Consider the following 27,751-nt stretch of genomic DNA (forward strand, 5'->3'; position numbering starts at 1 on the left):
ACATTAGCAGCAGGAACAAAAACTTCTAAGGCAAGTAAACTGTACCTTGGTTTCTAGTATCTTAAGGAGATAATCTAATACTTGATGTTCTGTCAGTATTATCCTAGTTTCTCTGTCATTGCTAATTACTTCTAAGGTTTTGAGGGCTAACAACTGAATAACTGGGTATTCAGATTTCAGTAGTTCCAGCAAGGGTGGAATTACATTCAGTTCACGAACTGCAGCACGGCTTTGAAAATCCTGCAGTAAAATATTCAAAGGAAGAGTGTAAGTGATAGAGAACATAACAGCACATCAATTCCTGACTTTACAGAAAGAACAGGGAAAATCTGATTTCAAACACACAACAGTGAGCCAATGCTCTGGAACTTCCAGTTCTGAAGATTTCTTTCTTTTCAGCCAAGAATCAAACTGAATACATTTTAAAAACTCCCCCAAAACATAAAATCCAAATATTTTTCATGAGTGAAGTATACATTACAGTATCTCATTACGGCTAAAGAAGCCTATTTATTTTGTTTTTTGCCATGTTTGTCTCAACATACACGTTTCTTTGAGACAGTTTTTTAAATTTAGTTTGATCATTTTGATTTACTTCATTTGGAGGGGAAAGATAGTTTTCATACTCTACTGTGGTTGCCTGGTTACATCTTCTTTTGTTTCAATAGCTATAAAATGACAATTTAAAATTTAACTTTAAACAGTGTATATGCTGCTTAATAAAGAACAGTAGTAGATTACACTAAAATAGAAAAAATATAAATAAATTACAATTTGCTTTTAAATAGCTTATTGCACATGTGCAGCATGCAATTACCCTTATCAATATAAGCAAGCACCAGGTGCAGTTATCCAGATATACCCTGCAACAAAGACAGCGAGATAGTAAGAAAGGGGAAAGAGTAAAATGTGATTCTGAATAGACATGCTCTGATGCCCCAAAAGAGATAGAGTTATAAACTGAATTCATTATTGAATTGATTCGCTTAAGCCTTGGAAGAGAACTGCCATACAAATGCATCATTCTTTTGCTAAGCAGCATATGGATGACATTAGTGCTGAGTGTGAAAGAAGCCAATAACAAATCTATTCCTTCCAATATGGAAAGTAGTTGTTGACAACATTCACCTATCATTAGAAAGATGTTTAAAATCGTGCCTATGGGACTTGCTAGCCAAAACAAGGCAGAATACAAATTCTAGTTCTTTAATTTATAGGATTATTCCTATCTTTTGGATAGACAGGTTATCCTCTCATTACCGAGATTAACATTTTCCAAATAAGAAAACAAATTCATATTTAATTAAAAACACATTTGAATCTGGTTCTGATCTCACTTACATTGCTGTACAGCAAGGATAAGTGCATTACAGTCAACAAAATTAGAATCAAATAAGCTATATTCATAACTGATGTGACAATCAAAGATTTGGGTGTAGTGATTTCAAATGCATTCATATACACAGGACAGTAAAAGAACAAAATATTTTTAAATGATTAACCCTACAGGGGATGGGGGGAGAGAGCTCATCTGCCTCTGTAATTAAAAAAAAAAAAAAAAAAAAAAAAAAGCCTTTACCTGTACCAGGAGATAGATACATTCAACTGAATTCTTGCTAACATCAGGATCAGGGCTACCTAGTAGTCTGATAAGTGGTTCTAGTCCGCCTTGCTCAAATATTTGTGCTTTACTAGTATATTCAGCAGCCAAATGTGCTAGGCATAGAGTAGCAAATTCATGGATGACTACATCTTCTATAGGGAAAAGAAACAAATATTTTAATTAAGTTTTATTCAACATAGTATATGTTCACTAATGTGGTACTTTAAAGTATTATTTAAAGTCAATAAACATTAGTGTTAATCATACCTTACTTTTCCATTAACATGTTGTTCCATCTGTCCAACATAAAATACTACTGAGTGAATAGCTGAGCTGTGCCTATAAAAGCAGTTACCTATTTAATATGTATTATGACAAATTGTAAGTTATAAGGAAGATAAATTGTCTGATCAAATCGCAATAGTAAATTATTTCTGACAGTATTTTTGTACAAGAAAGGAATACTACAAGTTACCTTCCGGTGCCAGCCGTGATATAAGTGAATTTGTGACATCCAGTTCTCTCAATAACTTCCTTACATCATCTACAATGAAAAAAACACAAATATGAAGCCTTTTGTTTGATTAGCTGAACTAAGCAAAGAAACAGGTCTTCTGCTCCAAAGGAAAGGTACTTAGGTTTACTCCTTGAGTGAGAAAAAGATCTGACTGGGGGTGACACACAGCTGAAGTTATAGCGAGATCGTAATGGGCTCAGAAAACAGGCAGGAGATTCTCAAACACCAGACAACATATTCTGTGCTGTTTGATATATAGAAAGTTCCCCAATCCTTCCTTAAAACTTCACTCAAAATACTGGCATCTAGCTAGTTCTTATTAAATATTGCACAGTTTTAGTTGTCAAAAAAAGTCATGCCTCAATAAATAAAATTATTTGTAAGTATTACGGCTTTTTATTGAACTAAAAACAATCCTTCCATTATTTAATTTTAAAGCCATCATTTTCTAATTTTCTGCTAACACAGCCCACATTGCAAATTGAAAACATAAATTATATTACTCTTATTAAAACCTCAACAATGACTTTCAGAAAGCATTTTTATTATTGTTAATAGCAAACTAGCAAAAACATGATAACTGAATAGAAAACCTAAAAAACACTCTTTGGGACAGATTTCATGTGATCTTAAGGGCTGTGTTGTTACTCTCAACACATCACAGTGTTAACATGCAAGAGAAAAGGTATGAAGTGAATATACTTTTAAAGGGAAAAAAAATAAAGTTCTGAATATAAATGGAAGATCTGGAGTCATTCAGACCCATATTTGTGCAGTAGCAGAGGATGTCAAGGTCTGAAGGGAATAACTGTACACTAGTGTCGAGCTGAAAGTAGGTAAAGGACATAAGGTCCAATGCAACAAGAAAAGCAGACAGCAGTTGGTGAAAAAGACTTAAATTGGGTTTAGGACATCACCATGGAAAACAGTTGGGCAGATCATCTACCAAAATAAGATGTGATTAGCTAGGTGTAAGTTTATAAAGCAATGTAGAAGTAACAGCCACTGAAACTCAGCTTATCTTCCTTATTTCTTCATCTTCTTCAGGTACATTACACACCAGCTTCACCATTTGGCACTCTCACTCACCTAGCATGGATGTAATACATTCTCACCTTATAAAAAGATACAGGAAAATCTGCATATACTGTGGTTGAATCATCTAATAACATTAGGGCTACACTAGATACACTACACTGCTGTGAACGCAATGTCTCCAAGAGATACTCAAAACAGGCTGAATTTCACTAGCTCACATACTGATAAAACATCAGCACTGACCTGCCAAAGAAGCTGAGTAAATATGCCAACGCTAGTTCAGCACTTAGATTGCTATCAACACCAGACTTAGTTACTTTAAATCTAACTCATCTTTTCTCCCTTATCACTGTAGTTACACAGCATCTGCAGTATATGCCCGCAATAACAACTGATATTTAACCACAGCATTTTCTGTAGATGATAAATACTTTTTTTCCTTTTCTTCCAACTTTTGTAAAAGAGGAGAGCGCGTTATGTCCACTTATGTAGTCAGGCTTTTCCAGACAGACAGAATTCCAGAAACGAACTGTTTCAATTTGACCCTGTCATATCAAAAATAAGGGTTGGAGGGAAATTCACTTCTCCTGTAATTTTTTTTCAAAATCAGCAGAGTTCACCAGAGGTAAACTTGTTCCTTTATTTTGGGCAGTTAATACAGGAATTTTTCACACGGGCCACATATTCCTTTAACAATTGCACTCTTACGCATTGAAAAATATTAAGAAACAGAGACTCTTACGATTAGAAGCCATGATCCCAAACACCATAACAGCATTTCTGCGTACAATTGGATCTTCATGTGAGATGAGTTTATATAGAGGTTCCACTGCTCCAAGACCAAGAAGCGTCACTTTGTTTTCATCACCTGAATAGTAATTAGGTTAAAAGTCTGGTATAAATGCAACTACAAACCAACAGCTCTAATGTAACAAAATTACCAGTAGTTACCAATCTTTTATTGGACTACAGAGTCAAAGAAGTACTTGCCCTTGGTCCCATGCCTGACCATGTCCTCGTTGATCCAGACCCTGCCCCTGCCCCATGGACTGGACTTTCTGGCTTGACCTGAGACCTGCCTCATTACAATAGACTTGCTTGGCAATCAGTGGGCTGTTGGCCAAGCCTGGGTGCCATCAGCGGAGCTGTTCTCCCCGCCTTGCTCAGGTAATATGGAACTGTGCCCTTGCCAGGATGGTCACTGCCCCATGCCGGCCTTGCTGTCATCCTTGGCTCCTGGGTCCCCTTTCTCTGTAGGGCAGCCTGCCCTTGCTGCTACCTGACAACATGGACTACCTCTAATAGCTGCAGTGATGCCTGCTATTAACTGAATTTACAGATAATCTGAAATAACTGCTCAGAAAGCTGGGCATTTCAGTGGGAAAATAACTAGACAGGCCATATTATAACACAAGATATTTCCAGAGGTGACCCTCTGACAGATTTGAACAGGAGTCAGGAAGAACCTGTCCTTACTTTGTGATGGTAAGGAAGAACCATCACAAGCTGTGGGGAAGGTTGTAGTTCGGCTCTGCACCATCAGGTATCTAAGGTCACTGATTCCTTTAATCTCTCTCTGGATATGTTTGTAAAAATCTACCAGTTACAAGACAGCTCACCTCAACCTGGATATTTCAGATATATATGATGAAAATAATTACTTTAAGAAACATTAATGAGAGAAAAGTCAAGCACTCAAAAGGCAAAAATTCCAGTACTAGAGTTGACTATTCAAATTAAAATATGCCCTTCTTAATGTGTATAACGGACAATCTTTAAAAACACTATCACATACTAATATTTCCTTGGGATGTAGCATAGGAACACTGCTCTAGGAATAATTTACATTTGTATAATAAAAGGATGCTTCTGTCTGTTGGACATCCACCTCATTTGCTGGAGACTGTAGGAGTAGTACAAAGGATACCTTCCTATTTGGGGAAGTAGAGGTGAATGCTACTATAAAGAACATCATTTTATTTTCCTCTTTTCTTACCTGCCTATTTTATTTTCCTGGAAAAAACCCCAGATAATTCATTCTATGGATCTGCACTACCCCACAAGTGAAGCAATTTCCAGGATTTGGATCATCAAATCTCCAGTTTTCTACCACCGGAGAATGGAGAACTTCATAGCTGAAAAGGCTCTGGGTAAGCAATAAACAGGAGTGGTTTTTATGATTAGAGTTTTCTGCTTCTGCTCACTCAAAACCCTCCCACCCCATGAAACAAAATCCAAAACCTGCTTCTTTTCTCTGTTCCCACACCAGCCTTATAATTTATCCCCTAGTGAACAGTGGGAAAAACTGCCTACCCTTTCACAGTACAAGGAGGCAATGTAAGAAGAAACTAGAGAACTATGCTCATTCTCAGGCTAAAACCCAGTCAATTAAAAGACAAGAACTACTTTTTTTGAGGAGTGGGACTTAAATTACTAGCAATATCCAAGAAATGAATTAATTGTGATGTGAAAACAACCCATGCCCTTGTACAGTACTGCAAAAAGTTATAGTTCTGGAAGATTACAAGAATACCTGCATTAATAATTTAAAGGATTATTCATTTAGTAGAAACAGCAAAATAAAATGTCTGTCATCTTGTTGTGTTCCATATGTTAGTGTGGACACTAGGGAAGGAACCAGAAAAGAGTTTATAGTGGGCGATTCAGAGCTGTCTCCCAACATTTCAAGTTCTCTCTTCACATATTCACAAATTGCTTGCATGTCGTCAGCCAAACTTGCCTTTATAAGATGAACTTAAACATTTTTCAGAACCCAAATGATCCCTAGACAACTGTCAAAGCCTTCAGCTTTTCTCTCATAACTTCAGCAGTGCTGATAATTACTACCAGCACAATAATCAGCATACGAAACCATAATCTTTTAAGGGAAAATAAATTAAATGGCATTTAATATAAAATAGATGAATTATACCAAGAATGCTACTACGTATGCTACTAAGTATGCCAGTTCGACTGTAGTGGGTGGTGTGGAATGAGTGGGAGACAACTTAGGAAATTATGTGCTTCCCCTATTTTGAGCCTTTGTTATACAGTTGTCTAATGGGCACCCAGAACATGATACTTAATTATATGTAATTCATACAGGGACCTTAGAGGATTTGTATCTTAAAGGCTTAACTACCAAAATACAAGAACCTTGAAATAACCATTTTTCCATTTTCAACTATTTACTAGTACAGGAGTTTTAAACTAACAAAAAAATGAGAATCTTATCCAAGATGCTAGTGTGTTGCTCATGACAAAACAGATCTAGATTGTATTTAAACAAAGCTCCATTAAAAAGAGAATATCTATAAAATTGTAAAACCAAACATTAAAACTTCATGTGAATCACAGGACTTCTTTATAACTGCAACTATAGGTGCGATGGATATTTCAGAAAACCCTCAAAACCTTGACAGAAACCTTTGATATTAAACAAAGATTTTAGTAATAAACTAAAAAATTCCGAACAACTATCAAAATGTAAGCAAGGCAGAAGAAAGCTTATCAAAAAAAGACTAACCTTTTGATGCAAATTTATATATGGCATCACACGCTTTGGCCAAAACTTCCTCTTCAGGAGAACTAAGCATTAGCACAACTGTTGCTGCTGTTTTACTTTCAATTAATAAAGGATCAAACTACAAACAGAAAAGGAAAGAATAGTCTGAGTTTATACTGAGCCTTACAGTGTGCTGTGGTAGACTCTCACATTTCATTAAAAAAAAAAAGTTTGAGATCCACAGTGAATTAGAAATGCTATCATGGGTTTCTATTTACCTAGTGAAATTCAAATTTTTAACAACAATTTGAGGTGTTGCTGAAAAATAAGAAAGAATAATCGACTTCAAAATTGAATCATGATTTCATCTTGTATGAAAATTTTGGGGAAACCTTGGCAATTTCCTGTACATGTAGGGAGCTGCGAAGGCAAGAGATTACGAAATTCTGCTACATATAGAAGAGAAGCATCCTGAGGCATCAGAACCAAACATGGAACAACCTGTGGGAAGAAATTTCTGACAAGCAGCGACGCACAGAACCTGTGAACTTAGATGCTGCATGAGAAAAAGGATGTGGTTCCTCAGTGGCATTACTATTTTGTGGTAGTTTCAAAAAAATATACAGTGACCTTTCCTGTGCCTTCTTCAACTTAGTTCACTTGTCAAACACTAGCTTACCATGATCCTGCACTAGCTGAAACATTCTGATGATATGATCCCCGCTCAGCCAGCTGGAAGTGATACGAAGTGTTCATTTCCATTTCTGACCTCTCTCATACAGAAAGAAATCTTCCAGCAAATCCAGCTGCCTTGACCCTCTTAACAGACTCTTTGGGACTAACATAGTTTGAGAAAGGGCACTCTTTTAAAAAAGCCTTTTGTTCTTTAATAAAACTGAAAAATTTATGAAAACTTTACCCATAAAAAAAGTTTTAATCTTATTTGCATTTAAAATAAAATTTTCATATGTGAAAACTCTCTTCTGTCCCACTCTTGTCACACTCAGTGGCCACAGAGTACCTGTGTTACGTACAGGAGCTACTAAAATACTGGAGTCATACACAGTCTCTCAGTATCAATGTATTTATCTTTAAAATACAGCAGATTAACCATTTAAGCTAATATATAAAAATAATTTGCATTGCTGTTACAATATATATTAATACTGTGTATACCTTAAAATATTTATTATTTGTTTTACTTCATTTTAAAACCTCTAATAGCTACATCAGAGGCACATGTTGCTGAACAACAAGGGCATGGAGATTTACATATGTCCCTTGTCAACCAAGGAAATTATTTGGAGCAAATCTTTATCAAAGTTATGAGTGTGCTAGAAGGAAAATGAAGAAACAGGAAGCTTTTTCTGCTCCTGAACTTGTTCAAAAATAAGGCAAAATATGATGCTAATGCCCAGTCTTCTCAATGTGCATTTTTGATGGGTTCTCAAACCAAAGTACTTTCGTCATCTTCCATGAGGCATATCAGTTTCCGTAATAGTTAAAAGGTTGCCTGGCTAATGTGACTAACTGGTCTCCCTACCTTCAAGCATTCTGAAAACCTGAAGACCTTGTCCAACTTGATGCTTGCCGTGACAAGCAGGAGACACAGGACAAGTTATGGAACAAAGCTTCTTTGTAAAGAAACCATAAGCAGTTCATCACACCATAGGTCATTTTGCTCAATAACAACTGGGCAACAAGAATTAAACCAAACAGTGGCACAGTAGTCCAACTTACATCCAAGTGATGAGCCTATAATGCTGCAATCCTTTATGGAAATCATCTCTTCAGATCATGAGGCGGCAAAAAATTCCGGTCACAGCCTGTACTTACAGCTTACCACAGCAACAGCCCTTTTTGTTGATGCATTCTACCCATAGGAGAGGAGTATGCAAGAATTACTAAGATATGATTGAAAGTTCCTTTAGCCACAATCACAGTCCTCCTGCACCTTGCAGGGACAGAAGATCCTCCAGATAGGTGCTATGATGTAAGCAGAGACATGATGTTTCTCTGGGAAAAAAACTATTCCAGTCCACTATAGCCTATTACTGGATCAGTCCCTTGGAGGCAGGTAGATAGAAGTAAGAGATATGACACGACATTATTCAAAATATGTATTTAAATTTCAGCTTGTAAAATGTCCATGATCCTTCAGGTAACAAGTTCAGAGTCCTATATACTGTAAATTTAAATTACGATCATTATTATTAAATGAATACTAAACAGATGTGACAGAGTTACTAACCAAACCCAGATGTACACATGCTACCTTCCAAATATTTTGCAAATGGAGAACTTTTAGCATATAGGTCAAAGGAAGAGGAGAAAAAAACATTTTGGCAAGGAGAAAAGGAAATCACTTCTGACAATACTTTAAAGGCTGCAGCCAGCATACAACTCCCTTTGTGACTAGGTAGCTCTGCTCTCCAGCACAACAGGGGAAGAGTGCACCCCCACATTCAGAATTATTTTGTTGCATTTGGCTTTTTGATTAGTAGAGAATACTAGGACAATGTTTAAACTGTGACTGCTTTATCAGTATGAGTACGCTGTATCTGTGGTTGGCACCTAATGAGGATATAGTTAAACCTGTGAAAATGCACTTTTTTCCGATATAGGAAAACAACCAAAAGAGGCAAAAGAAATCATAACGCTTTGACACCATAATTGTGTCTGCTGTAAGATGTTCTGCAGCTCGGCTGAGCACAGATTACTTCTCTATGACCAATGCAGCTATATTGTCAAAAATCTTGATGTAGGTATTCAGTATGAGCTTGTTTGAGGGCACTTTTTATTCTAGCAAAACAAAAACTTTTTACCTAAATACAATCCTCCATTTCCTTGCAGCTGCTCCTCAAGGGCACCTCTGGTACAGCACCTCACATGCGGATGCTGCCATCTGGGCATTCCCAAAGGCAGCTGCAGCAGAGCAGAATCCTTACCACACCTCAGACATCCTTCCTCCACCCAGCCCTGAAGATGTCCTCCACCCTTATTGGTTGTGAGCCTCCATTAATAACACATTCTGCTATAAAGTAAGAATACAAATAATAAAAGAATAAATTACAATCTACATTTTCTCTACTGAAATTCAAAATGGATTCCTAATAGCTGTCAAAAGCTATTGCAGACATTTTAATTACACTAGGCCTTGAATGAAAGGTGATTTACAGTTAAAAGAGGCAGAGTCAAATCCAACCCTTCAGAAATTCTACTGCCAACAGCATGGCTGAGTCTGGCCAAATATGTGGTGTTGGGATGAAATTGTAATTTTTAGCAAATGCTGTTAGTTCCTCAGAGAAAAATAAATTAAACACAAAAATTGACCTCAGATAAAGTTTAATAAGCAAATAAGAGTTTTCAGTCTCAGTAATTTATTTATATTGATTAAATACCAAAGATACTATTATGTTGCTCCATTTCCTTTGCCTCTCTACTACTCAAAAGTAATTGTATAAACTACAATTCACTGACAATTCCTAGGCTGTATCACAGGTTGGAGTATGAGCAGAGTCAATTGATCTAGTCTCTACCCATTTATATAGACATCAGATTCACTGCTATTGTCTGAAATATTTAATGGTCACCTTCCTATTAGCAGTATCTTTTGACTTAAAACATAAGAAGAAGAGTCACTGAAATGAACATATGTTTAAAAAGTAAGAGGCCTGAGCAGGGCATTGATTTGCTGGGAAGTTACATTTTCAGTCAAAAATATCACAGAACTGCATGTCACATTTCCTTATCGTAATGCCAGCATAGCTACAGTTCATTTTTTTGTTATCAAGATTTGCTCCAAAATCTTCATGAACTTTTGTAGACTCTCCCCTTGATGGCACATACAGGCCAGATTAAGTGCTAGAATAATATGCCTGAAGTCACACACGACCTTGAAACAAACACAGAAGTCTACCTGGTTTAATAAGCAATAACATTCCCAACACTTAGTTTGTATTAAGAAAAAAAAATAAATGAAAAAATGCTATAATTCAAAACTCCTATATGTCTCTGATCATGATTTTTGTGTGCCTTTGACTTTGAAACTGTTGGAATCTGCTGAGTATCTGATTTTTTGGCTTCCATCAACCCATTCATTTGAAACGCAAAATCAAAGGTGATATAAAATGTTTTCAGTCAGACTAAAGGTCCATCTAGCCCAGCATCCTGTCTCTGACAAAGGCCAGTAACCAGTGTGTGCAAGCAGACTATTAAACTTTGCTTACATTCCCTCCCAAACTCCAGCAGTCTGCAACTTAGAGACCTGGTGAGCTAGAGATTTTATCTCCATGTTTAAAAAGGCCAAGAGAATTTTTTCGCCAGTTAATTAGGTAAATAATTTTTGAAGCCATCTGTATTTTAGCTATCCTTAATATTCTGAGGCACAAGTATCATAGTTTAACAATGTCTTGGGTAAATAGCAGTGCCTTTTCTTTGCACTAATTTATCACCTGATAATTTTATTTGTCCGCCCCCAGTTCCTTCACTGTAAGAAAGTGAAATAAATGATACCTATTTGCCTTCTTTGTACATTTTCTGGGCTTCTATTATACTCCTTTTCACAGTCATTTCCTTTTCGGGATGAAGAATTCCACTCTATTTCATCTTTCCCAATACAAAAGCCACTCTTTGATTATTCTTGTTGTCTGTCTTAGTGCTTTTCTAGTTCAACTGTATCCTTTTTGAGATGCAGGAATCGCAACTGTTAACAGCATTCAACATATGCATGCCTAATGGAATTGTTAGTGGTATGGTGTTTTGCCTTTTATTTTTTTGTTAATAATTTGAAATGTTGTATTCATTTTTTTGGCTGCTGACTGACTGACATTTTCATGAAGCTAGCTCATTAATTCTCATAGGCTGGATGACACAGGTTTCAGAATAAATCCTCATGATATTCCACTGGCAACCTCTCTCCATTGCGTAAACTGAACTCTAATTTGTTTTCTAACCTTTGCTTTCTATTTTATAACCAGACATTTTAGCTATGAGAGGACTTTCTTTTTACCTGTCAGCATTTATGTGAATGAAGAGTCTGGTTTAAAGACTTGAAAAATCTAAATAACAGTACCAACCAGATCATTATTACCCCCTTGCTCACTAACTTCTCTATTAAACAATTTGAATAGGTTTCTAAGACAAGATTTTTCTCTACACAAGTAACATTGATTCTGCCCCACTATTACTGTATTTATTCACATACATATTTAAGTTTTTTAATCAGACCACTTACAAGCAGCACGAATATCTGATATTCTTCAACCCCTTTTCCTTTACCTAGAAAAATACTGTTAACATATACCTGGGTGTATGTGCCATAGTTTAGAAGCCACTTCCTAGTCATGCTAATTGTTTCAGTTTCTGAGATATCCCACAGAATCACAGAATAGTTGAGGTTGGAAGGCCCCTCTGGAGATCAACTAGTCCAACCCCACTGCTCAAAGCACAGTCAGCTAGAGCACTTTGCTCAGGACCATTCCCAGTCTGGTTTTGAATATCTCCAAGGATGCAGACTCCACAACCTCTCTGGGCAACCTGTAATAGTGTTCAACCACCCTCACAGTAAAAAAGCTTTTGTGTGTGTGTGTGTTAAATATAATTCCTGTATTTCCATTTGTACCCTTTGCCTCTTGTCTTTTCACTGGATATCGCCGAGAAGACTCTGGCTCTGTCTCCTTTACACCTCCCATCAGATATTTATACACATGGGTAAGATCCCCCTGAGCCTTTTCTTCTCCAGGCTGAACAGTCCCAACTACCTCAGCTTCTCTTCCTATGACAGATGCTCCAATCCCTTAATCATCTTCACTGCCCTTCAGTGGACCTGCTCCAGAATGTCTGTGTCTGTCTCCTACTGGAGAGCCCAGAATTGGACACTGTACTCCACAGCACTCACAGTGCTGAGAAGAGGGAAAGTTTCAGGTCCCCTGACCTGCTGGCAGTGCTCTTCCTATGGCAGTGCTCTTCCTAATGCAGCCCACAAGGCTGTTGGTCGTCTTTGCTGCAAGGGCACATTGACGGCTCATGTTCAACTTGTTGTCCACCAGCACCCCCAAGTACTTTTCTACAAAGCTTTTTTTCCAGCTGGTTGGCCCACAGCCTGTACTGAGGCATGGGATTATTGCTCTCCAGATGCAGGACTTTTTTGAACTTCATGAGATTCCTCTGAGCCCATTTCTCCAGGCTGTCAAGGTCCCTCTAAATCACAGCATAACCATCTGGTGTATCAACCACTCCTCTCAGTTTTGTAATGAGTGCAAACTTGCTCAGGGTGCACTCTGTCCCATCATCCACATAATTAATGAAGAGGATAAACAGTATTGGACCCTGGGGTCACCACTAGTGACTAGCTGCCAGCTGGAATTCATGCTACTGATCACAACCCTTACAGCCTGGCAGTTCAGCCAGGTTTCAGTCCTCCTGAAAGCTAGTCCATTTATCTAGTCCATACTTCATCAGTTTGTCTATGAGAATGTTAAAGGAGATAGTATCAAGAGCCTTACTAAACCCAAGTCAAATCAATATTCAAGAATTAACTGACCAGAAGAAGGTGTTTCTGTGGAGACTAAATTTCAGGAGTTGACAGTGCCATTTCCTGTATTCCACCATAGGTTCCTTTTAACATCAGTGTTGTGAATGAAGCCATTTTCAAAAATATTCAGATATTTATAGCCATCTTTCAGGGCTAATGCCTCAGTACTTTCTCTAGTGGTAAGCTTAGACTTCCATTTTTATAAATCTATGCCCTAACTGACGGTCAAATAGTAAAAATTCTAGACCAAACTTAATGAAGATATCATATGAAAAGTTCCTATCAATCTATGCCAAAGCTACCATATTTTATCTGTCTGAATTATAGTTTAAGGTTATCCATATAAAGAAGCAAGCTGAAAGCAGTATTTTTCCTGGAGAAGTCCAGTCCTCAGAAGGAAAGATAATAGTAAAAGGCAAATTATGAAAGGCGGGGACAACAGAGTCCTCAGGAATACTCTCTGATACATATAAACAGTGGCTAGGCTGCGAACAGGCTTTCCACCTGTTTCTAGAAATCTATAAAAATCAGTGGTCATCTGCAGTACCATATATCCTCAGTGCATTCCACATGCTCAAAGGCCTTCTTATAGTCTGTCCACATTATCTCACGGCTTCTTTTCTTGGACTTGACAGTTTTCGTAAGCAGTTTATTAATCAGAAGATAATCGCTAATATAGCTTGTATTCTGTCTGCATCTCATTTCCTGCCATCTGAAATATCCAAGCCAAATTTAGAGGAGGTCTGAAATCTGATTTTACAAAATCACTGTTAACAAGATTCAAATGGCTAGAATATTTGTTTGGTTGCTAGTTAGAACTAATCAATAATCTATTTTCATAGTTAATAGTTTTGCTATGCAACATTCAGTTGTTTCCTCCTGATAGGACTGCTAGAGGGAATGTGTTAGTCTGAAGCACAATAATGTTAAGTATTTAAGCCAAAAACTGCAGATGCCATCTGGACTTCACTCTTTCCAATTCTTTATTTTTCAGTGGCTCTATTGACCACTTCTCCAAGTTTATTTAATTTTTCCAATTGTTAAATATCTTTTCTAACATTATTCAGAGATTATTGCAGTAGTTAGTAGGCGGTACAATACCTCTCTCCAGAAACTGATGGCATCTTTTGAATCTAGAAACTGTGGTTCCGCTGCTACTGACTTTCTAGATATTCATTGAAATGGTCTCTTTTTATTACTGTGGAGGCAGTTAGCTCATCTCTATGTCTTAATTCTACTATCATACCTTTCAATTTTTTTCTTAGACTGCAAAGATACTTTGTTTTAATTCTTTGGGTCTGTTTTACATAGTCTTATGCACAGACATCTTTGTGTTTCCTCCTTGTTTTTTAGGTTATTCCATGCAGAAAAGGCTTTAAACTGATTTACCCTCTCATGTTTCTTTAACAGTTTTATCTCAAGCTTACTTTCATGAGGATTCATTGGTGACTACAGCTTATAAATTACATTTTTAATATTCATCTTTCCACAGAACAATTGGACAAGAACTGATATCAACTGCTAAGCCTCAGTGACATCATGGCTTTGGATATGGAGTTGAACTGGAATGACTGACTTTTGATGGGCTGGTTAAGATCCCGCTTCCTCATTAACTTGGTCATCGTCTGGTGCAGAATTTATATTATACTCTGTTCAATGTTTCAGTCTTATTTCCTCTACTTCTTTCTGAATAGACCAATTAGACTTTAAAAAATGTCTATATTTTGAATTGCTTTCATTATTTGGGTCTCCCCCTACCTCATGGTTTTGCAGAAACTCTCAAAAAGTACATATAAATTTTAGTCCTAGACCTTCAACCTCTAGAGTCATATACCACAATTTTTCTGTATTTGGCTTCAACTCCACTACTTCTCACTGTGGCACTCCCGACGACACCAGAAGAACTTGAACTGCTGCTAGTGAATGTATATCTTTGCAAAAAGATCCAAAATACATAGTATTGTAAATTTAAATATCTGTAAAACTTTGCATTCAGTACAAAACTCTGCAGATCCATCTCCTTTCTAATTTTTTTCATGTGAAAAAAAAAAGAGAATGTCTTCACAGTTTAAAAGACTGGCAGATTTCTGGTCTCCTTTCTCTCCTTTGATTTTTACAAGTGGAAGGCTAATACTGTTCTTCCAATAAAAAGAAGCCCTGATTGTTTCATACATTACTACTTGCAAAGTCTGCCAAAGACAACAATCTCCACAAAGACCTACACATGCCCAGTCACTCTGGTTTGCATGCTGTCCAAAAAAAGCAGAAACAGATTCACCTTTAAAAGACATTTTTAGAATTATGTGGGTAAGCTAGTGGAGTAAGGAACTATGTAAGGATGGCAGAGCTGGGCCTATAATTGTGTAATGTTTATTTTACAGCACATAGCAGTTTATTAACTTACCACATCCTTGGGTGGAGACTCTACTTCCTTCTTTACTTTTTTACCCATTCTAAAAACAAACAAACAAAAATATAACAGCAGATAAACAAACTCCCTTCTGTGTTTTAGGAATCAACTTACTGATTTAGGAAAGCTTGTAAGACAGACTTTCTCATTCATTTGACCCACCTAATCAGCCTAGACAAATTTGACAAATTCTTTGGCATAACAATTTCTTTGCAGAAAGTTATTCCGTTTAAACAGTAAGGCTTCATTTGTGCCACAAAACAAACTTCCAAACACTTGAACACAATTGGTAAAATACATCTACCAACAAAATGCGTATCTAAAAAGAAGGACGTAAGACATGACAGGCTCAAGCTATAATGTTGTACAAATATATAGCACATGCATTTCAGTAAGTTAGTCTTATTTGCCTCTATAAATCAGACATGAACATGAAGGTCCTATTGGGGTATTTTGGTCCTCAGCTAGGACAACCTTCTACAGCCTCTCTGTGTTTTAAGAGATTATTATCTAGTTCGATATGAGCTGCAGCCTCAGCAAATACAAAATTCAGGACTGTTGTTTGTTGTGTTCAATAAAATTTGGAGCTGTTCTTGAGTCCTCTGAATTCTTTCAGGTACTGTTCTCCTACCCATAACGCCAAGAAACTGTAACACACAGCAGCAGTGAAACCACTTGATAAGCTCACTCATGAAGAAGCATGTAAAGTCTTCCTAAAAATGGATCTGAAGTTTAAAACTTTGTAGGCAGGTCACTAAATACTTAAGTTTTAAGAAGAATAACCGCATAATCAAAGATTCTTCAGCTCCACCTGCTTTAATGCATGCACAGATATGAACTCTCTCACACACACACACACACACACACTAGCATTCACTGCTTCAGAAAGCGCAGCTTTGGTCAAGAAACAGTTAACTTTATATAAGAGAAAAAGTAGAGGACAAATTACTGAAAGTGCATTCAGCAAAAATGATGGACTTACTACCTTCTTACTTATGCAGTCATTGTACAAAGTAAGCATCAACATTAAATAAATTAAATTTAATAAGGTTTGCTTATACAAAGGCATTCAGGAAAACTGGATTATTTAAACTGTGTTAAATCCTAGTAGAGACACATGCACACTTATTCAGAATTAACATAGCCTCAACTCAGTTCAGCTTAATTAATTTTAGATATGAATTAAGTTAAAACCATTAGAATTTTAATTCTGAATGGGTTTAATAAGGTTTAAACCAAACCATTTTAAAAACTAATTCAAGTAAAAGTATTCATAATGTTGTACATTTAACATGTAGATTCAAATAATTATACATAGTCCAAGATAACCAAAGCTTTTAACCATAAATATTTCTTCTGAATATAAATGCATTTAGCTTTCAAAAATATCTTCAAGAAACATACATATTTTGCTACATGTTCAGAAACATTTGGTTCCTTGGCAATATAAAAAAAACAGTGCAATCTGTAGCAGCAATCACAGAGAGGTGTGGATGATTACTTTACTGTGGATTATGCCCCTCAGTCTGCTTTTTTACTGCAGTGACTCTTCTGGATTTCAGTACCTTCTGGATTTCAGTGCCTTCTGTCATCAAATAGTGTTGTTAGCTTGGTCCCCATAAAGCTCTCTGTTTTCAGCATTCTCTGACTTGAGGCAATGATGCACATGGATCTCTTTGGCTTACTGATAATTAAAAATGTGTCTTGTGTATTGAATTTTAATCATCTCAGACAATCAATGTGTACAGGTATTGAATGGCTACTGACCCATAAGTGAGCTGCTTATTCAAATCTCTTTCTCTTCATAACTGTGTGTCATCTTTTTCTCAGTAGGTCTACATCTTTGGTTCTCAGTTCCTACTGTTCTCTGCCATATGTCCATAACAAACTCTTCTATTTTTTAGCCTTATCCTCTCTGATCCCACTAGCTTTCTCTCTGAAGGATAAGCTTAAGAATCCCACATGTATAAATACAGTCCTGTCATATTTTGGAAAACTCAGAGTATAGTCTGTCACTTTACTGTATTTCCATTGCTTCTAAACCACAATTTGAGCGAGTATAAATTAGCTGTAAATTACCTAGATTAGTTCTGAGAGGAATCCCTTGTTGAGGATGAGATTACTTTTACATAGTGTTGTTTTGCTAATTGAGGTAAGGCTCTTTTAGGATTAGAATGTAAGAAAACTTTTGTTATTCTAAATATTTAGAATTCAGACAAAATTTTTAGTGGGATTTATATTTTTAAATTTGATTAAATGCTGGGTCTATGTTATCTGAAAAACTTCTTTAAAAAAAACTCTCTACTATTTAGTAATTAAATGTAATTAATTAAATCTTTAAGATCAAATAAAGAATATTCTCATTTTAGGGATATTCTCTCCTTTGTGTTCTGTAAGCTTTTAGAATCACAGGACTGTATCTTTGTGTTCTGTAAGCTTTTACAATCACAGGACTGTATCACAGGATATTTCACATACATTTTTTGTTATTAAAGGGTTGGTGTTTTTAAATCAGGTAGGGCTAGAGGTAATAAAAGACTTTGACATAACTGATGCAGTCAATACATAGTCAAGCAATCTATGAAGTTATCATCCTATACTACTTATCATCCTTCAGCTGGAATTTACCACCTTCAGTGGCAGACAGATCAGCCTATTTCATTTTGCTCCAACTCTGTTTCAGGGCAGTGGTATGATCAGGTGTTATTTCTCAGCCAACAGGACAGTCATCACATCTAAATACATCCTCATTCCAAAACTACAGTCTCCAAAACTCTCCCTCGGCTCTGGCTAATCTTGCTGCCCAAGATCAGCAGGCACTTCCCTGTTTCACACTGAACTTCATTAGGGGCTCTAGCTTTTCCATAATGCCAGAAGTACCTCAGTTCGAGCAGTCTGCTCAGTTCAGTTTGATCAGTATCCAGAAAATCCAGGTGGGATCCATTCAACTACATTAGGTACCAGTATATAAGTTAGTCACCCTCCTTTATAAGCAGTGAAGAGGTGATCAATACATTAAATGGCTCTTAAGGCAGATTCATCCTAAAGTAGGTATCTAAAATTAGTCAGGTGAACTGCACCTTAAAAATTACTGGTTTTGCCACCAATGAAGAAAAGAGTTTAGAGCAGCTAGCTCATATACTGACATCTATACTGTTAATATTTAACATTAGTGAGATAAATATAACCATGTTTCTTTGAGGAAGGTCTAGAATGTGGACTTCTCAGTTCAAGAGAGGATCCCTCTAACCTCTTGGCTATTATACAAAAACAGGCATTTCTGCCACTGCAGAATGGCTAACTCCAACTACTGGATAGACCTTAAGATAATGATGCCTGTGATCATGGTGCTTACTTCACTTTATTGGCTTTCTCTAGGAACCGTCTACCCAGTATGTATAGTTTCTTAGATTACAGATCTGAGATACCCACCTATTTCTAGTCACTGTATAAAGAATGAGGCTTTGGACTTCTCTGGTTAGAAGTAGTGAGACATTAGGTATTGCTGCTTTTAAATGCAGATACCCAAAGGCTTGACTGGATTCGCCAAGTATTTGTTTTATATTCTATGACACCTGACTTTTAATTTTTATGTAGAGAAGTCTAGCACTGGCTTTTCAACACATTTTTCCTCATATATTTGTTGACTAACGAGTGTGCAGATAGGTTTCCTTTTTTTAAAAAAAGGAAAACAAGATGATGGCTAGTAAGTGACCTTTAACCAAAAAAAAAAAAAAATCTGTAAATCATACTTTGAAATATGAGGAAAGTCTTATGGTGATTGCACTGTTCAAATAACAAAATCTTACGAACAATTCCTTTACAGTGCAGGTTGTATATCTGTAATACCAATCTCAGGAGACAGTCCTTTTACATACACTTAAAAGCACAAAATAATGTGGTCTCCAAGTCAGATAACGCATTTACATAACATTATCTGTTCCATTACCACTTTTATTTTCGAAAACCTTAAGTAACAGAACAATCTAAGATCCTGCAAATACTGAATGTTGAGTGAGACACGAGACAAAGTAAAGGAGTAAGCTAAAGATGCAGCCAAATGTGGAACTTACCTCTTAGTCACGGAATCAAAGGTTTCTTCTGAGAGCAATTACTTCCTATGAAAAAAGCAGTGCAAAGGAAAGGATTTAAGAATAGCTTCTAACCAGTTATTTATTACATGATCTACTTTGGGAGTTGACAGTACCATGCTTTAAGTCTGAAGCTGCATGACTATAACTTTGCCTTGATTTTCAAGTTCCTCACAAAAATGTTGCACAAGGGAGATTCTTTTTCCCTTCCAGGTGATAATTAGGTTATCTTAATTTAGTCTAGCTGGTTTTAGTGAAGTATACCTGTTTCTTCCTCTCTCACAGAAATTCAAACCTTTTTTTCTGTGATAACAGCCAAAATGATTGTTTCTAATCTGGTCATCTTTGATTACTTCAATTGCTTTCTGTTTGGACACTCCAGTTCTCCCACTGCTGTCTTCCAGTGCAACCAAAAGGAAGATGCTAAAACTGTAATTCTAATGTTAGCAAACATTTTCACTCCTTTCTCGAGTCTATATAACTTTGTCATAATTAAGAGAACAATGGGGAATAGTCTTGAAACTCCCTTATTTCTTTCCCTCACACTCCTGTTCAGGCTTTCTTCCTCCCTACTCCTTAAATTGTCTTCTGTGAAACCTCTAACTATCAACATATTATAAAAACTTGTCTTCATAGGAGAGTTAAAAAAGAGATATCTGGTCCAAATTAATATTCAGTTCCTGAAGATTTACGCTGTATGAAAATAATACATTATAAGTGAGACCAATTAAGTCAACACCTTTGAATCTGTCTGCTCATTCTGGTTTATCTGTGCCCGTGCCTATGTTAGGCAAAAAAAAATAATCAGGATAAGTCAAGCATTAGCTATGGTGTAACACATTAACTAACTGAACTTGAATCTGTTCCTAGATACAAGGTAACATCTTCTATTTTGACTCAGCTGTACAAAGTCAATCTCATTCCAGAAAAAAAAGACTAAATATACTCTGATCATTCTGAGAGCTCACTGAAAGATTCCATTGTTTCAAGTGATCTACCTATAAATTATACAGACCCCCCAAAATTACAAAAAAATTAACAAACTATTGAGAGATGCAGAGAGGAGTACTCTACAGACATCCCCTTAAAAATAAAATTAGCTTGTAGTCAGATGAAATGGTGGGGATTTTAGGTGAGCTGAAAATAATACAATTATTTATTTAAAATCTCAGAACTTATAAGATAGGTTGGTACTTTCTATCTGCATTCTGATATGTTACATTAGCATTTAGTTGAGTGTTACTTTCAAAATCCCAAGAGTTAGACACTTGTATTTTCAATAAAAGATGAGATTCTCAGATATTTATAAGATTCCAGGACCTAACACTACAAAAAATATGTGAGATTGTAATAAAACTTTTGAAAGATACAGTCTCTGACTGAAAGCAGTGCCTTTTTCATGTGTCCCAGAGATCATACTCAGCTGCTGAAGTTGAATCGCTTAGTATACCTGCTAAGAGGGCATTTCAGTCTCCATGCCCTCTGAAGTCCTGTCAACAGAGATGCTGATTCAGATGATTCTGACACCCTGTCTCAATATCTGTCAAACAGAATTAATTACATCTACTAATTCCTTTCAGATAAATCATCAAAAGCAACAAGAACTGAAAGTCAGATTTCTAATGAAGGCCATGAAGACAAGTAGACAAGTTGCTCTCTGTAAATGCTATGCTAAAACATTTAAATCAAGTCTTGTCAAGATTCTAAGCTATAGAGGCACAATGTATTTTTCCAGTTTGTACTGTGTAAAAGATGGATATGATTATTTAAAAAATGAAGTAACAGGAATTAAAGAACATGATAACATTCCTTCCAGTCACAGAGCAACTGAGATGCCTCAGCACAAAAAATTTGCTGTACTGAATAAGAACAGTCCCATGGTAGGCCAGTATCCTGTCTCTAGAGCGATAAGAGCCAAATGCTTCTGATAAATGTATGAAACCCATCCTCCATCTGTTCCAGGTTTTCTATTTCCCTAAAGTATGAAAGTTTAGATCTCCTGAAGTTTTTATGTTCTTCCTAACAATAGTAGTTATTTTTACTGTCTACATAAATGCTTAATCTTTTTCTTAGCTTGTGACATGCTATGGCATAGGTCCAAATGTCAAGTATACTTTATAAACAACTGTTCTTTAGGTTTTTAAAATATGTAAACAGTTTAAATGTTTAATTCTACACAATATTTCCTTGTTCTTATATTACAAATTTAGTTAAAAGAAGTCCTGTTTTGATCTTTTCAACTTCCTTTTATAACTCGCTCTATGTTCCGATTTATCACCTTTCTAAACTTATTTTTTCCGTCTAGTTTTTGCAGACATGTATGTTTCTTGCCTCAGAGCCCCTCTATGACTGTTAAATCTTTCTGAGATATGATTAAACTAACCTGAAATACTGTATGCAATTTTAGAACATTATTGATTTATTAGTGACATTAAAGTTTTTTACTATTAATTTTTTACCCAATTTCTTCAGCAAAGATTTTTACCAAGCTATCCACAGATTGTAAACAAGTCATTTCTCCAGTTGATTATAGTTGATTTAGGTTCACTAATGATGAGTATATTGTTTCAAATATTCCTTCCAATGTAAATTACATTTCATTTGTCAACAGCGAATTTTATCTGTCATGGTGTTACCAGTTCACCTAACTGTGGAATGTCTCTCAGGAGTTTCTAATAATCTTTTTTAGTCTTGATTAATCTAAATCATTTTAACTCATCAGCAAATTTTGCTTTCTCTATGTTATTTCTCATTTCCAAATTATTAATGAACATATTAAATAACATTAGACTTACGATATATCCTTGGAGAATCCAAGCTGTGACAATCTGAATGAAGGAGATTTTTAGAAATTATGTGCAAGATTTAAATGTCTCACTGAGACACAGAGTGGAATCCTTCATCCCATGAGGGAGAGACTAAGAAAAACTGACTTAATATTATCTACAATAAGTGAGAGATAGTAGTTATGCAACCATTTTACGTAGAATAATAGCAGGGTACTTTTCACATAGAAGCCAAAGTCTGCCATAGGAAGGCAGACATTTTAAAAACTAGTATAAATTAAAGATACTCCTAAGTTTTTAAGCAGTTGTGCCAATCTACATATCTTAAAATGAGCATCCCATTTCCCAATTTCACAGGCTGAAAGTGACATTCTGAATGACTACATCCAATCCCCTCCTATCACATGCAAAACATCCCACTATTCCCACCAGAAACCTATCACACTGTATTTTAAAAATAGGTAGGTATTTTGTTGTCTCACTTGTTTCACTATAAAGCTATTCCACAAGCTGATTGCTTAAGTGGCTAGGGACCTTTTTTAATTTTTCAGTCTACATTTATTTATGACAAATTTACTGTACCTGTGTCCTGTTCCAACTTTTGTCAATCACTTTAGTACATCTTTTCCTTTGCTGGCATTCATCAAAATACATTTAAAAATAAGTCATATCCCCACTCAACCTTCATTTCGTTAGGTTAGAGAACTCTTAATCTTTCTCCAAGAAATTCTCCAAGAAAATTGATTCTTTATTCTCCACATCATCCTCATATCCTTCCTCTTCTAAATTAATCTCTTGAAAACTCAGATGACTTCAGCTGAACACTGCATCCCAGATGAAGTCTCTCCTGTCTTGTACAAAACTGTAGTCATACTTCTCTGTCTACCTTGGAAATACCTCAACTGTGTCACAATCATATTTGTGATGTTTATGGTTACATCATGCTGCAGGGGTAGACCTATCATTTAATCTTAACCCCTCATTTATTAGGCTTTAACATGCTAACAGTAAAAAAAAAAAAAGGCATTTGTTACAGTTTAGGATAAAAACAGAGAGAGCAAGTTTGCAGATACAAGTAGGAACTATAGGACACAGAGGCCCATCCCGGCACTCATCATGGTAGCAGGACACTGGAGGATCAGAAAATGACAGCAGTGATGAAATTCATAAAAATCAAATGAGCTGGTGCTTTCATCAACAAAGGTGAGAAAGTCAGCTTGCCCACAAGCAGCCAGCAAACAACGAACAACAGATGTGTGTTTATCTTACACAGATTAAGATAACACAATATTAGGCTACCTCACATAGATGAGGATTTCATATTACATAGATGAAGATCATCTTATATTAGCAATAAGATTACAAAAGAAGAGTTCTGTTCTACAGACGATGTTCCTCTGCCAGCAAAGTCATTGTGCTACAATTCCTGTCTGCAGATGCCTCAAGACCTTTAAAACATCAATAAATTAGGTGAAATTTCTTCCCTAACAGGCTAGGCACCTGTTAGTATTCTTTAGGGTAGAACTTCTGTATTTAAATTTTATTCTGTCTTTTTTTTTTCCCTCCCCCTCTCATCTCTTATCCATACATTTTTAGGCACCATACCTCTCATGTTACTGTCACATATCAATTCTGCTTCTTATCTGTATTGCACTCTTTCTTCTTTATTCCTATTAGCTGTTGAAGATTTTAAACAAAATTCTTTCAGTCTACCATACAGACTGCCTTAGGAAAGGAAACCTCCAGGTCCACGGAGGTTTCTTGCTTGCCAGCTTACAGCTCAGTATCCATCACAGCTAACCTGTGACAAACAAGTTCACTCATGTCTTTCCCTACCCTTTTCGACACCAATTTCTAAGCTTGCAGCTTCTAGTAGGAAATACTGTCCTTTGACCCTAAGTGCAGGACTTAGCATTTTGCAGTTTTAAATTTTAATTAAATTTTAATTGTGTTCATTCTCACACAGTTCTGTTGTTCCCACTGTTGCCAAGCCTTAAGATTTTACTATAGATCTTGCCACTGTTGCTGCTTTTCTTAAAGGTGTAGATGCTGTGATCAAGCAGACACCAATTTTTTGGGGGGGTTAGCTGTGGCTGGAGGAAGAACCTTATGACACACACCTTAAAAAAATCAGAAAACCTCACGACTGGTTTTTAGCTTTGACTGGGGCCTTTGAAAGCCTACAGTTGCACAGTCCCTAGCTAACTCATAAACTGATAACCAAAAAACGCCAGGAAGAGGGAAAGAAACTAAAGCAGTCGACCTGAAGACAGCTTTAACGACTAATCAGCCGGAAGGGCGGCCACCGCGCTCGCCACAGCCCGCAGCCGGCAAAACCGCCTCTGCCCCAGCGCTGGCGGCACGGCACGGACTTGCCAGCGGCACAGAGCGGTTACTCCTGCCGCCTCCGGCCGCCGCTCGCCGCCGCGCCTCCGAGGCCCGCACGGGGAGGCGCCGGCCGCAGGCCCCACCGCGGGCCGCCGCTCGCTCCCGGGCGGCCCCGGCGCCCCTTCCCCTCGCCGGTCGCGCGCGGCCCCCCGGGCGGGCGGGGCGGGGGCGGCGGGACCGCCGCGCGCCCCCACTCACCCGCCGCCGCCGGGCGCCCGCCCGGGGGCGATCACGCTGCAGCCCCCCGCGCCGTTGTTTCCTGGTTGCTAGGAGACGCCGGCGGGGCCTGTTGCGCATGCGCTGGGCGGGGGCGGGGCGGGTAGTGGTGCCGCCTGCATGTGGCCGTGTGGTAACTGTGCGCCGGCCGCGGGCGTCTTCCCGCAGGGCCTCGCCTTCCCCGGAGCCCCCCCTGCATTGCCACGTCGCGTCCCTTTCCCGTCCTACCCCCTTCACCCGTTTTACATGGCCGCTGAGGATGGGCCCGGACCAAAACGGTCGCCTCGGCGCTTCTCATTCAGATGCTGCGGCGCCCAAATACTGTCCGCGGGCCTCGTACTGGTGCTTGCAGAGCCCTGGCAGCAGTAGCGAAGATGCTGGAAAGACTCGGAGAGTTAGGAGCTTCTGGCTGGGGAGCCGGAAAACCCGCAAACGGCAACGAAAACCCCCTCATCTAAGGAAAAAAGGAAACGCAGCAGGGAGGGGAGGGCCTGCAGCCTGCGCAGCCCTGTGCACGTAGCGACTGTTTCCTGTCACCACCCTGGTGCAGCCTAGGAAAGGCAGTTAACCGGGTGGACTCACTAAAACGGCTCTTTTGGACCCCCAACACGTTTACATATCGTAATTGCTTTGGTCATTCCCCCCAAAGCAGGAGATGAGGCTGGGAGCTTTCCCTCCAGCCAGCGCTTGGAGGAGGCAAGCCCAGCACGCTGAGCGCCACGCGTACCGGGGGCAGCCGAGCACCGGGGAGCGCGAGCCGTAGAGGAGCGCGGCGTTGGGGAGAGCTGCGCTTACCGCAGCAGTTAAAAGCTCAGGTGAAGGTGGAGCTGAGATCCTCTTTCTGCTCCCAGGACTGACTTACCCTGCTTTGGACAGTCATGGGATTAAAAAAATGACAAGGTCCAACACTCAGAGCTTTCTGGATTATTATTTTTTTGATTTGGATACCAGTACACCAGTTCTGTTTTAGGTATCGAAGCAGGCCTTCTTGATCTCACTCTAAGTTGTTTGCCCAAAGCCACCCGGGAAGCTTGTGGAAGAGTTTAATATGAATTTCCAGAGTCTTTAGTGAATGGTGGCACTACGGCACACACAACAATCCACTCCATCACAGTTTATCCCAACTCCAAAGTGTGAATAGCAAACCTTTTTCAGGGAAGGATTAAATCATTACTATGGATAAGCTGGGATGCTGATGAAGGACTAAATCAGTAATTTCTCTAACTTAAAGGAAAACGCTATTTTCTCACCCAAAGAATAATGACTATGTCTTAATAAGCATACAGTCTGTTTAAAAATCAGAAGTTGTCCTGAGCATGCCTTCCTTTTGTTTTTCTCTTGTTCCTGTTTCACTAGCTGTTTTCAGTGCATTCAAGAAAAAAAAAAAAGAAATATCGATAGGTTCTTGGGAGCAAACAGAAAAACAGTTATGCTACTCAGAGCAATGGAAGGAAACACAAAACACAGGCAAATCTCTACCAGAGATCACCTGTTGTGGCTCCGTTGTAAGACATCAGCACAGAATCTTGTCAGCTGGATGGAAGGGTTGCCTCCTTTCTATTATCAGCTTGGGGTTGATGGTGGAGAAGGCCATGCTGTACAGATAATTGTGCTATTTTCAGAATAATAATTCATTGTAGTATTTTCTTTTGCCAGCTAAGGCTATTTTTGAATGAATACTAAGCCAAATTCTGAAATCAAATAACATTCTACCTTCAAAAGCGGCTTAATTGCTATCAGCAACTGTGGAAGCAAGTGGAAACAGGCAAATATAATCATTTTGTGTACCTCAAAGCCAGGTAATAATAGGTAAAGAAATTACAGCTGCTGTTAACTCTCTCCTGTGATTCCTCCTCATCACAAATCTCATTGCTCTCTTCCCAGATTTCTTACAACACTGCACTGCAAGTATAAATTCAGTTCTATTTTTATAACCCATATCAATCTGTAAAGATCATAGCACAAATAGGTCCTGGGCTTATTGGTTTGCACCATAATGTGATTACAGTCATAACAAAAGAGTTGGTGGGTCATCTTTAGGTGTAAACAAGCCACATATGAGATTGTGTCTCATTCCACTTTTAACATTACCTCTCCCATGGGAAATACAGATTTATAATTACCTTCAGTGGTATTAATGAAAGCAACTGCAAAGACAAACCAGAACCATTTATACTGATCTGTGTATCAACAGACATGAGAAATCATACTGAACTTCTGAGGCCAGTTTCTGACTGACACTTCATGAAGTCTTGCAGATCTCTAATGATAACAGTGGGGTATTAGAGGTTCATGTTGTTAGGGAATATGTTTTCAGTAGCATGGTAGACAGAAGAAATCTGCTTCACAAACTTCTATGTGGATCTTTATTTCTCTAAACAGACTTAGGCATGGCAGTGGTGGGCAGATAACAGAAACAATGCGATGGCTGTAAGTATTGAAGGCAAGGATTTTGTTTTTAACTCAATAATTTCTGTGACTTGCTTTTCTTGTCTTCAGTGGTGGTAGTTCTTATGGCTATTTCGAACATAATTCTGGACAATCTTCAGCTGGTTACTTCTTTTCTTTATTTCCATATAAATAGTCACAAGCCATAAGAGACATTGGACAATGTAGAATCCATGTGAAAGAAGAGGCACGTGGTAATTAGGTGCAGGATCAC

At 37.8% G+C, this 27,751-nt stretch overlaps 1 protein-coding gene across 9 annotated transcripts in view; it reads right to left on the reverse strand.

Moving 5' to 3' along the window:
- ARMC3 (armadillo repeat containing 3) overlaps window positions 1–25,567 on the reverse strand; it is a 64,641-nt gene extending 39,074 nt beyond the window's left edge. For 3 of the 9 annotated variants that reach the window (XM_064505938.1, XM_064505940.1, XM_026105818.2), the window contains exons 1-8: window positions 25,072–25,190; window positions 19,682–19,726; window positions 15,603–15,651; window positions 6,685–6,802; window positions 3,901–4,026; window positions 2,079–2,147; window positions 1,580–1,755; window positions 46–240 (exon numbers count right to left, since the gene is read on the reverse strand). In XM_064505938.1, the coding sequence (XP_064362008.1) occupies window positions 46–240; window positions 1,580–1,755; window positions 2,079–2,147; window positions 3,901–4,026; window positions 6,685–6,802; window positions 15,603–15,650 (732 nt within the window). In that variant the 5' untranslated portion in view covers window position 15,651; window positions 19,682–19,726; window positions 25,072–25,190. Of the gene's footprint in view, window positions 1–45; window positions 241–1,579; window positions 1,756–2,078; window positions 2,148–3,900; window positions 4,027–6,684; window positions 6,803–9,488; window positions 9,698–15,602; window positions 15,652–19,681; window positions 19,727–21,149; window positions 21,398–22,494; window positions 22,706–25,071; window positions 25,191–25,317 lie in introns of those variants that run through there. The other 6 variants (XM_064505939.1, XM_064505935.1, XM_064505934.1 and 3 more) reach the window with 6 other exon arrangements.
- Window positions 25,568–27,751: the final 2,184 nt, after the last annotated feature.

The sequence above is a fragment of the Dromaius novaehollandiae genome, chromosome 2, assembly GCF_036370855.1.
Source record: "Dromaius novaehollandiae isolate bDroNov1 chromosome 2, bDroNov1.hap1, whole genome shotgun sequence".
NCBI lineage: Eukaryota > Metazoa > Chordata > Aves > Casuariiformes > Dromaiidae > Dromaius > Dromaius novaehollandiae.